The 12,888-nt window shown below is 32.3% G+C and overlaps 1 protein-coding gene across 9 annotated transcripts; it reads right to left on the bottom strand.

Moving 5' to 3' along the window:
• Window positions 1-871: 871 nt before the first annotated feature.
• On the bottom strand, window positions 872-12,768 carry Rbcn-3B (WD repeat-containing protein Rbcn-3B). Of its 9 annotated transcripts, none has more exons than XM_035870726.2 (25): window positions 12,613-12,768; window positions 11,869-12,046; window positions 11,565-11,797; window positions 11,364-11,485; window positions 9,554-9,744; window positions 9,280-9,425; window positions 8,398-8,424; window positions 7,477-7,567; window positions 6,970-7,384; window positions 6,666-6,886; window positions 6,361-6,580; window positions 6,069-6,183; window positions 5,754-5,959; window positions 5,540-5,677; window positions 5,355-5,423; window positions 4,719-4,820; window positions 3,718-3,930; window positions 3,364-3,628; window positions 3,069-3,288; window positions 2,773-2,998; window positions 2,362-2,699; window positions 1,933-2,256; window positions 1,757-1,849; window positions 1,482-1,679; window positions 872-1,354 (listed from the first exon to the last, which is right to left on the bottom strand). In XM_035870726.2, the coding sequence occupies exons 2-25, from the start codon at window positions 12,031-12,033 to the stop codon at window positions 1,169-1,171; spliced, it is 4,524 nt and encodes a 1,507-aa protein (XP_035726619.1). In that variant the 5' UTR covers window positions 12,034-12,046; window positions 12,613-12,768; the 3' UTR covers window positions 872-1,168. The 9 variants fall into 9 exon arrangements, with proteins under 9 accessions (XP_035726619.1, XP_035726617.1, XP_035726618.1 ...); XM_035870724.2 differs by having other exon boundaries at window positions 7,477-7,564; window positions 11,343-11,485; XM_035870725.2 differs by having other exon boundaries at window positions 2,362-2,696; window positions 11,343-11,485.
• Window positions 12,769-12,888: the final 120 nt, after the last annotated feature.

Below are 12,888 nucleotides of genomic sequence, written 5' to 3' on the forward strand. Positions count from 1 at the left end.
AAAGAAACGATAGCCGTATTTTTCTAAACATGCATACAACAACAACAACAACAACAACAACAAACGAACACTACTTCTCTTTCCTAAAGTCTTAGTACAATAAAATCAAATTGATTGTGTACATGTAATAAGTGATCATAAAGAAAGCGTTTTCTTATGAAATACTTTTCAATGATTTTTCAACTACTCTTGTCTGATCACTTTTTTATACCAAGGAATGCACGATCGAACAGTTTACATCTGTCAAAATTCAATAAAGAATATAACAAACAGTTTGGAAAAATAACATACAGTCTATTACTTTCGTACAGCATCGAATAAAACGTGTAAGAGCCGCAAAAATCAAATAATAAACTAGAAGCGACTTATTAGAAGCTAAAGGCTTTGATCTACAACTTCATATAAATCGGTAATACAACTTCCTTATATCTCGGCACTGGTGTATATACAAACCCTTGGCGGTAGTTTTTGGTATGCATTATATATATACACGTGTAAACGATATTACCGTTTTCAATTTGTTTCTGATCTGAGGATATACGACGAGTATATAGGCGCTTCGGTATTAAAGGACGCTCCCAATCGTCTGTATGCTACACGTCCACTGTTATTCTGACATTGTAAATGATCGAATTTTGATCTACATAAGAGACTACGTGTGTGATGTAAAGAAACGTACGATTACGCTACTATTGATAAAATAAACTATACTTTTATAAAGCGTATTTAGTTTTTTTCGAAGGTGGGTTATTTTCTCTATTCCTTCAAAAAGCCCAAAAGTCTGGCCGTTTGTACATACACATATACGATTCATCGAATAGAGCACCAAATTAAGATCGAGCGGAAATATTAACGGAAAAAGACGACAATACCTTGAATAAGTTTTAAAGGAACAAAAACGTCGATATCTTACATTGCATTTTCAAGAAATCTATCGCGATAACGCATCCTGCTGTTATGAGATAAACATTTCTCACGTATATCGTATCGTTCGTTAAATCTGAATAATAGTTAGATCTATTAAGTACCAACAAGCGCACTTACGACCGCGGTGGCACTCTTCTTAATCTCTCTGTTTCTACAGATCGTTGATCAAACTCCATGTTATGTTTGTCCGACGACGACGACGACAACGATTAAATGTAGAATAATTCTTCTAAATTTAGTTTTAAACGTTGAAACGAGTCTCGGAACCATCGGCTAACATCAACGTGACCGTACGATTGTTTATCCATACGAGTCGAGCTAAACGCATAGGATTCAATCGCGTTACGTCGTTGATGGGCGCAGTACTGTATGATTTAACGCATCGAATTTGTGAATTACCCAGACCGAACATACCACTACTTGTTTGCTAAAAAAAAATAAATAAAAAACATTTTCTTTTTAATATTTCTGCTTATTTCTAGGCTTATTGATAGAATATATATTATAACTATCTCAAAAAATATAACATATATATATATATGTTATTTACTTACTTGCCAGAAGCAAAGCTTATTTTCAGAACACGAATAGCTAACTAAAAATTTGCCCTCCGGTGAAAATGCTAATGCGGTTACAGGACCTTGATGCGCGGGTACCGTTTGACATTTGACGTTACCTCGAAGTTCGTAAAGCGCCAATTGTCCACCCCTGCCGCCTACAGCTATCCTGCGTGTTGCTGTACAATGACTGACCTGAAATGTACGAGATTAGATTTAATAAACGAATATTCCTTCCTAAATTCTTCCTAAATTCAGGAACTTATACAAACTTGATTGAATCTGCAAACAGCAGGGAATACTTCGGACAATGGTTTCGCTTTCAAGTGACCAGGATCTAAACAATGTAATATTATATCCATGACCTGAAAATACATGAAATTTAATATCTACAGAAGATTACTGCGATCGACGTTAGATATTAAAAATAAAATGAATGCGATCATACTTCGACCAAAAGATCGCTCATTTCACTTTGCATTTTGTCAATTAATTGTTCTACTATTCTGAGTATCTCGGGCTTAGCCCTAGTCAACACGCTTGCTCCTACATTGACGTTCAAAGTTTGTGCATTTTGCTGCACCGTGTTAAATCTGGCTACTTCTCGTGCCATCGTCGTAATGAACGCTGCCGGTCTAGCAGTAGCTATTAAGGTTAAAGCATGACGTGCCGTACGACATGTATCAGCTTGAGGAGTGAGCGGAAGACCGTAGGTCATACTTGGTACCAACTTATCTGCATCGCAACACATCTCAAGAAGCCCTAAAAGTACCTATTAGAATAAAATATTGATAGACAATGGCAATTAAATTATAATGCCTTAATATAAATATAAAATAAAGGAAGAAGTATCTTTTATTTTAAAACCTGATCTCACCTTGGATACATCCAAATATGGTTCCCACACAGTAAAACCTCTACCAATGAGGTCAATGGCAGCCCTTCGTAATGGTGTATGCAAAGGTAATTTAGGAGAATGCGGCGCGTGTAACAGATGCGTCAAAGCCATACTGGTGTGTCTAGCGAGATTGTTATTTCCAATGCCAAAACCTTCCACGATCGAACTTTTCCGCCTTTGTTCGCTATCTCTTCTTTGGTTAGTCGTAGTAACATCTTGACCAAATTCAGCACCAATTACGCCCAATAATACCACCGCAGTAGTCTGTTTACGTTTCAGTTCCGCTACGCTCGATGGCTTCCTAGCTACGCTTACTTCTGAAATTATTGAAATATTAATAATACCGGATTAGAAAGAAAAATAATAAATTCATGAATATTCATAAATCACCTTCGGCCAGTTCTTCTTCTTCATCCTCATCATCGCCTTGCGTCTCGTTCATTGGAACCGGGCTACCTGACGTAGGTGGAGTTTGGTTTTGAATTTGTGGTGCAATAGGTTCCTGAGTACTATACATTGGCAAATATTGTGACCAACTGTCGACGAGAGCTTTTCTACCTTTTGGACCCATTCTGCCTAATTCGGCCAGTAATAAAGCTTGAGCCGCTTCTCGTATCTGAAAATACGAAATTTAAAATGAATTATTCAAAAAGTCATCCAGCAAACGAAATCGATATACGACGAACCTCTAAACATTGATGTTGCCATCTGCGTGCCATCATTTCTACTTGCGGCCGTTTAAACGTTTTTGCTCCACCTTGTGCGGTTACCTTGTCCGGTAAAAGTACACAATGTAAAGTAGCTAAAAGAGACCAACCCTGTTTGATTTGTGCCTGCTGGACAGTATAAATTTCTTCATTTTCCTCTTCCGCTTTATTCCAATTGACGGCTGCTCTATTACCGGGTCTACACAAAGTAAAAAGTATAATTCATTTTCTTGATATTACTTTCTTTCTTATATTTTGATTAATCTAATTTTACCTGTGCATTTTTCGATTTCGTTCCTGTTCAGGTACGAAGGTTGCATTATTCATGGACATTAAAGTATTGGCTAATGCTACTACAGCCAATAAATGGTTACTTGTTATAGTTGTTGATAATTCCCAATGGGCTCTTGCGGTAAAGGCTCTAGTAAGTCTCTCTTGCCTTACTAATTCAACAGGTAATCTTTGTTCCAATTGCGTTGCAGGTTCACCGGCAGGTTCCAATTGAGTTTGCCAAGTTGGAAGTAATAATGACATATATCCTGCAAAAAGAAAAAAAAAATAAAGATATTATTCAATTAAGATAACACATATTTCTATTTATATAATTTATAACGTAATACTTTCATACCTCCCTTAGATAACACCCCAAACGAAACTGGTACCATAGGTCTTAACAATCCTAATTTTCCTTCACAAACTCGATCTAAGTCTGGATCCATTCCCCATGCATGTAAAAGACTTAGAAGTAACTGAGCAACTTCCATCGTTGCGTTTGGCTCACTAAACGCACCGTTCCTTTTGAGATTGTTTTTCGCGATATCATTACTGTTCCAGTTGTCACCTATGAAACACATAAGAGAATCTATTATAAATTACAATTTCAGTATTACTCTAGAAAATTTACAAAAATGTGCGTCGACGCGATGAATGCGTGCTACGTTAAGTGATCGCCTATACCGTGTCAATTTAAGGCATATCAATTTTCACTGTAAAAAAAAAAATATCACCACTTTAGAGATTAAAAAAAGACATGAAGAAATATTCTCAATATCTTTCAATGCTGGAAAGCAAAAAATAAATTCTTGATAAATGTAATATAACATGAATATAAGAAAAAAAATACAATTGAGAAGCTATGATAATGCACTTGTAGTGTACAACAATTCGTATGTTGCTTGCCTCTTTATACGTATATAAGTGATTAGTTCAAACTATACACATACACAAATGGCTATGAACTGATAAAAGTATAATTAAATAATATTAATGTGTTTTCATTTGTAATAAGCAAATAGTAAGAAGCTCTAACTGTGACGACAACTATTACACATGTAAAGTAAGTAATCTGCATTCTATATTGTCATTTTCCATATAATTTATTAACTTACCATGAGATCTGGTAATAATTGAAAAATGCGTGCATAAAATATAAATAATATTTCACACGTGCTAGCTAGAAAATTAGCGAGTACACTCGATATATCATCCTATATTTTATAAGTGGAAACAAGAAATGCGTTGTCACTACATACAAAAAATATAGAAAGCAAATTGTCAATTCTAAAGGCGGAAATACCCATGCACAATAACATGAGTGACATAAGCCACCTTGTTCTTCTTTTGGCTAACCTTTGCCGTCAAGAGTGGACGGCTTGAGGCCTACACTTTCTGCCTTAGCTTGTAATTTAGTGTGCACATTCTCTGCCCCTTCCTTCATCTTAGCCAATATACCTATAGAAATAAACTCCTTTAGATGTATTATCTTCGAAGATATGATCGAAGGAACCTCCTACTTTGGATTATCTATTTAACTACGATGATGATTGTATCTGATCTTACGTTTCGTCTATCATAAACACCCTTCAACAAAGTATTTATGGAAACTAAGAACACGCTTGAATAAGTTCGAAGAACTGCATAAGTATTTTGGTATAGATTAGCGTTATTAGGTGAAATAAAATGAAGTCTAGAATATTCATGAAGTCATTCATACAACATGCAACTCTCGAGCGATTATGTGCATTGCACAATTTCTCCTAGAATCTTATTAGAGGGACAAAAAAAAAAAAAAGAAAAAAAGAAAAGTACTGAGAATTACAGCATATTAACAGCTGTCCCAGATACTGATTATTATCGATGACATTGTTCTTTTGCACACTTCCGATGTGAGAACAGTCGTTTGAATGTGCATCAAAATAAGGATGTTTCATAATGAATAAACAAAACTACGAGTTGAAAGACAAAAAACAATATTAAGGACGATACCGTGACGGTCCTTCTCCTTTAAAATTCGTTCAACGTCACCTGCCTTATCCTTGACACGACCGAAAAAATCTACAAAGACATACACCAAGTGAAATACCTCCATTTATTTAAGGATCAAGAATAATTGAAAGATTTATATATCCACATAATGATTTAATTTTCATAATGATTTAATAAATAAATACCTGCAATTTTTTTATGAGCGTCTGGACTTGCAGATTGAGTGAGGGCAGCAACCTTTTGATATTCGGATGCTGAAATTAATCCTTGAGATTCTAACGATCCTGGCGACATAGTGCCATACTCGTCGCTCAATAATTGCACTAAATAAATAACCATGCATTAATATTAGAAGCAAATCATTCGTTGAATTATATACGACACACATCGGAAACATACCTATTAATGCTTCAATATCAAAAAATAATATATGACTTTCAGGGTCCTTAGGATTGCTTCTAAAACCTTGTATCATCAACGGTGATCCCTTAGCTTTTATTTGGTTCCCATGATCTGTACCGTGCCCACCATGAAGTTGCTGCAATTGATGCAAACCTCTTTGCGTTGCATGCCTAATTGCCGATAGATTCCGATGTCTTAAACCTCTGCAGAAATTATATAACGTTAATCATAATACATAAAATTACTCTGCAAATGTTCTAATGCTAAATTCACATGAGGTTCTCACCATCCGTGCTGCAAGATTTCATTTACCTAAAGAAATGTACAGCTGGATTAGCTAATCCAAGTTCACCACTAGCGGCAGTTCCACCAGCCGCTGTCATAGTATTCTCGTCGCACGCGAATAGTACCTCCTCGGCGATTATACCTACAATGCGAAAAACGCTTTATATATTTTATATTAAATATATTACAGGATGACAAAGTGAGAAGAATAATCTATAAAATATATAATCCTCAATGTATTTTCAAAAGGTTTAGTTATCCATAGTTGGTATAATACTTAAATCTATTTAAAATTAAATTAATAAATGATGTTGTTTACCATGCAACACTCTGTCTAAGTGACCAGTTTCCATTTGCCACACGTACACGGCACCATCCGAACATCCAACTATCATAAAATCGTCCAAAGGTCTCCACTTTATAGTAACTACAGGGAAAAGATGTCGAGAAGCCAAAACAACACATTTTCTCTCCGCCAATGATAATAAAGTCACGCTATGATCGGATGCCACGCTGCAAATACATTTCTGTATTCTAGGCTGCAATAAATTATGAATAATAATTATGAAAAATATTAGGAGATAAAAGATTTAATTATATAAATGACGGAAGAACTTAACATACGCTACAATTATCCGGAGGAACCATCAATTGTGTAATTTCACCGGCATGAACACAAAATCGATGAATCAATGTACCGGCATACAAGTCCCAAAGACAAACGGCAAAATCTACGGAACCAGAAACAAGATGTGCACGATCGTAACGTGGTGCTGCTCCATGCGGATACAAAAGACAATTTACTCGTCCTGAATGACCTAATAATACCTGATGTGGTGGCCAATCTGTAGAATATTTAAAAAAATTCATTAAACAAGAACATACATATTTATAAAAAGTACACATAAAGAAAATACAGATATTTTACCATCATATTGCTGATGATTGCCATGAAGCAATTGTAGCATCACTGTCTGTGTGGCTGGTACAATAATAATACTACCGTCCTCACGGCCAACAACTAAACGACTTTGCTGTGGTAAGTATATACTGGCAGTCAACTTAATACCATTCTTATCTCCGGAATCCAATTGATCCAGGATACCAACAGGTGGTGGTTTCATTGCTTCCCAAGCAGCTGTTAAACTTGTTGTAACTGTGGGCGATAATGTAGGTGTTGAGGAACCATCATTCTGACATATCTGTACCAATTGTTGTGCTGTTAATTCAGGTACTTTCCAAAGTACAACGACTCCTTCGCTATCACCACGGAGTAAATACTTTAATGTTTTATTCTGTCTTTGAACTGTAACTAGTCTCATTGCAGGTGGGCAAGACAGTGGCTAATGCAAAAATAAAACGTACACATGAATTAAAAATAATAAGATGCGAAACGTGATTAACAATTTAATAAATAATTCAATTATTTCCTTACCTTATCTCCTGGTTGAGTCAGAATACAATAAAGATAAGGTTGATCATACTCTGTCCCAGCTGTATGAAAACTTTTGTTATCTGCAACGCTACTGAGATCATAAAATACAAAATAAAAATTACAAACATATTTTACATACACATTACTTATGACCATTTTTATTATATTCAGATAAAAACATTAATAAGTATCCCCATAAGTAATGTTTTATTATTGTTAAACATTAAAAAAAATAAATATACTCTTTATAACATTGCTTTTCACATGTACATTCTTTTATCATATTTTATATCTCATAAACAAGTGTGCATTAGTGGTTCATGCAAAGCAGTTTCAAGCAAATTAAACATAGTAATACAGTGAATGAAATATTGCAAGAAAAGTGGGTAGTTATTTTATACGGTAAGTCTATAAAAAATATTTACTTAATCGATGATTAACAAAAATTACACGAGTTAATATGTAAAACAACTAAATATGATAAACCTATAATGCTGCTTGTAATACAAGTAGAATAAAATAATAGGCAATATGGTCAAATACAATTATATTTTAATTATAAAACAATATATATATATATATATATATATTTATTTATTTATTTATTTATATTACTTCCAATTGATCATACTTCATCAATGAATAATGATGAAATGGAAGATGCACAATGTGATAAAAGCAATAATTTGAGCCTTTAAGCAGCAAAAGGTTTGAAAGAAGAAAAGACATAAAGGAAATTTGAGAGACATAAATAAAAAAAATAAATGAGAAGTAGTAAAAGTAAAGGGGTGAATGTAAGGGAAATTATGATAATAATCATATGAAAAAAGAAAAAATACCAAAAACCAGTAAGATTAAGATAGAATCGAGGTAGGTCTATAATAAAAAAACAGACGTTGTAAAGTGATTTACGGAGGTTACCTGCTGAGAGCCTTGCCCTTCAGCTTGCTAGAAGACCAGACCACCCATGGAGTGCAGTAGATGTATGTTATGTAGAAAAGACACATCACCGTAAAACAGATCATCGTGTTAATTGGCATGTGATGATGTTTGTGACAAGGGAGAATTAAATATAAGAGTATTTATACATAATCAAACAAATCTAATGATGTTCAAGAAAAATGCAATATAGGACTTCCTTGGAAAAAGAAATGGAAAGAGTTGTTCTTTCAGTAAAAGGTAAATGATTATGTGTAAATATATTGGATGACATTGTGAAATAAATAATACTAATTTTTAGTAATGTCTATGTTAAAACAAAAAAAAAAAGATATAATGAGATTATAGTAAATGCATAATAATTAAATTTAATTTTTGGAAATTATTATTTGACATCAAATAATTATGTATCTAATATGCTGTTATGTGTGACAAATGGAAGAAAGAAATTGGGAGAAAAAAATATTGAATTTGTGCATTGCCAGCAGGTGCTTCTACAGAGCAATATCCAGCTCCAATTTAAAAATTAAGGGAAGCTGATTTTTTTAAACAAATTCAAAAGATAAGATTAAGGATTAACATACTAGTACAACTGACAGGCATTCTAATTACTTATATGTGTAATAATGGATATTAGTTTTATCATGTTAAGTACAATATTGTTATACCCTATAAAATATTTTACTATTTTAATTACTCATTAAATTAGATTGCTGGAATAAATTAGAAATTAGAAATTTTTGTATCATCAAAATGTTTACATGATTATGGAGATAGGTAACATCAATAATTTTTATAGGGCTTTTCAAGATCTCAATCTAAGCAATAGAAAAATAAGTAAACTTGTTCTTTGCAAGAACATACTTAGCTGGCAATTTATAAAGATAGCCATGACCCTCATCACTCCATAGAATAACACGATCTGCAGCCAAAAAATCACCAGCCATCCAACGTTCACCCCGAGGCGCTGTTATGGAACATAGGACCGAAAAATCACCCGCATCGAATATCTGTAGAAATATAAGGATTGACGTTATATAATTCAAATTGATAAAAAAAAAAGAGAAAAAAAAATTAATAATATAACATAATATTATATATATTTATATTTATAATTTAGAATAAAATTACAACCAACCTGCCAATATTTAGAGCATACAATAAGAACTGTACGTTGGTTGTACGGGCAGCAAGTCATCGCAAGAGCATTCAAACATCGTATTTGTTTGCTCTCATGTTCGTAAAGAGGTTCGCTGTTACGATTTTCGTGTCCCAAAAGCGTCCACACCTTGACTGTACCCGTCGTTGTCAGAGCCAACACAACGTCGTCTTTAAATGAATTAAAGCGCCTGTGTTGCGCGTTAACTAAATCTAAATAGGTACTATAGGATTTTAAACAATAAAAATCTTAATAAATTATCCAGTTGATCATAACTTTATACTGGACTTTTTCTTAATAAAATTTAAAAATAAATATTATTAATTGTATAATTAAAAACTTTTCCCATGCATTTCCATGCGTATAATAAATATAGAAAATTTATATTTTACTAGTAAAGTTTTATTTATATCATAGAAATAGAAATGGACTGTACCAATAGCTAAACCCATCATGCTTTTTTATGTATATATACAAAAATAAATCTAAATAATAAAGGCTTGATTGATAAATCAAATCAAGACAATATTAACAAGTCTGTAGGGAACATTTTTTGATAACCCATCTATTTACTTCGTGTGCATTATAATACTGAAAGAGAAAAAGAGCTCCATATTTAATTTAGTATGTTAGTATATTATAAGAAAAAAAAGAAGAGAAAGAAAAAATGAAATATCAACATGCTTATTTAACTTCAAAAAAAAAAAAAAAAAAAAAAAAAAAGAAAAAAAACAACAATCCCTTAAGATTAATAACTATATTTACAAATAAGTTTCATATAAAAAATAAATATTATTAGTATATACTTACGATAGGTACAGTATACCAAATTAGTATAAGGAATTAAGTCAATGCATGTCAGTATAAATGTAATGTATACTATCAATAGACTAAAATGTAGGATGTCATGTTCGATGAGAAGAAGCATGAATAATATGTGTTAATGTAATAGTGCAAGGATTAGTGATATTGACTCATTTTCTACCAATGGCACAAAGTGTAACGCAAAGAGAGAGATAATTTGTGAAAAATATAATATTAAGAAAAATAATTGATGACAGAAGTGATATAGCGTTGAACATCAGTGCTTTAGCACTGGATTGTATCCACTCGCATTTACATGCTGCAACAATGTAATTTATATTAAAATTCCAACTCTATTATATAAATTACCAATACTAAATTATATAATATACGAATTAAAGAAGTCGCGAAGTACCCTTCTTATATTTGGCCATCTTGAAAAATTCTAAATTAAAAGGAATTTTATCATAATCAAATCTATATATTATACCCAAAGCAGAAAACTTTTCTGAATTAATCCCATAATTTGAAATCCAATAATAAACCATAAAATACAGAGAGATAATAGGTTAATATCTCTTTTTTTACCATAATACGAAGATTTGTTATACTGATGTTTCCACATTATAAAACAATATAATAGAATAAAAATATAAAAGATAAATGAAATCAAAAAAGGCTGAACCAGCGGAGAAACATTACAAAATTATACTTATGAGTTACCAAGAAGTATTATGCACAATTTGATAAAAATTAAAAATTTTCAGATGATATAATATAATGAATATTAACATAGCACTATAGACAAATGAAACTAGTATAGAATATCAGCTTCATTTTTCATTATTATATTTTCTTTTGTAAAAATAAATAAATATGTGCATAATACAAATTAACAAAAAATTGGTAGAAGATAAGATAGCATTGTATGGTATAAGCGTAGGTGTGATGAAGTGTAACTAACTTGTATGCACGTAGAACCGACCTTTCCGTTTGGCCGGCCGTAGAACGTGCAAAGCACTAATCCAATCAGGATTCACCCGAGAACTCAGTGTGAACAGCACTTCCAAACTAAATGGATCCATTACTAAAACTTCTGGATAATACCTGTACACATGTGATAAAAAAATATTATAAATTTGTTAGATATTTAAAAAGAAATGAATAGAATTAATTTATTATATACCCAGAACAAAACAATCTAACGTCTTCTCCTCCAGCTGAGACATAAGGCAACATTTGCGTATGAATATTGTTAAGCTTTACTGCTTCGCGACATTTTCCATCAACTAGATCCCAAGTGCACATCTCTCCGCTTTCACTGCTACTAACAATATAATTTTGCTCCATGATAACACTAGCTCGACTTAGGCACATTATTGGAGCGGTATGACCAACGAGTAAACATCTTGGTGTCATCTGAAAAAAAGAAAGAAAAAAATCAAGATAAACAAAATGGAACTTCTTATAGAAAGACAAAATATAATTACCTTTAACGTTTCGGGATCAACTTGCCATAAACATATCTGACCATCGTAACATCCCGTAACTAAAGTTTTTTGGTCTCGTGATAAATAAACGCAAGAAATACAATGAGTTGGTGCTATTCGACCCCATAGTACTATAGGGACTACTAAACTTGTACCTGCTGTCATATTGAAGTTTTATCTGAAAATTAATTTAAAGATCAAGGCAAACTTAAAGAATACTTTATTAAAATAAAAATTACTAGTAATAAAGAATCAGTAAATTTTTAAGCTTTATATCATTAATATTTATTATTGAAAATTTAAAAATAACAAATAAAGTAGGCTACTAGCTGAAATGTCTATAAAAAAGAAAAAACGTCAATCTAGGAACAAACATGATTTACAAGTAGGTATAGGACTATATGATACAAAAAAGAAAACTCTCAGATAAATAAATGACAAACTAATAACGTATTTTCATCTGTATCGTAACTCGCATTGACGATATTAATATCTTTAATTTAAAGAAAATAAATTAAATCGAATAAACGTATGGACAAAAATTTTCTGTCATATTACATTGAAACAATAATCGTTTATAATCTTAAAGAATTATTAAAAGCAATTCCAGCGAAGGCGTCTGCTATATTATATTCGCAAGATGTCACTGACAATCCTAATGATCTTGACATGTTTTTCAATATATTTGGAATCTTTTGCATGTATTTATCAAAACGGAATGTGTAAAAATGGAAAAATATTTACCAGAAACACCAATTAACAATGACAACTACTTCAAACGTCAAAATTGGCGTTATATGCCGAAAATTGTTCCTTCCTTACTGTACTTTCACGATCGCGGCCATCTTGATGTGAGGATTGTGTCACTCAAGTGAATCGTACAATCAGCTGTTCTATGTCAAAAGATCCCTAGAGTAATAATGCCAGGATTCAGTTATTTATTAAGAATATCGAATAATATTCAAGTGATATTAAATGACTGTTAATCTTTTCGATTAACTTTTTAATATTTTTTTTCCT

This window comes from Vespa mandarinia, chromosome 17 (assembly GCF_050613455.1).
Source record: "Vespa mandarinia isolate Hongniang chromosome 17, ASM5061345v1, whole genome shotgun sequence".
NCBI lineage: Eukaryota > Metazoa > Arthropoda > Insecta > Hymenoptera > Vespidae > Vespa > Vespa mandarinia.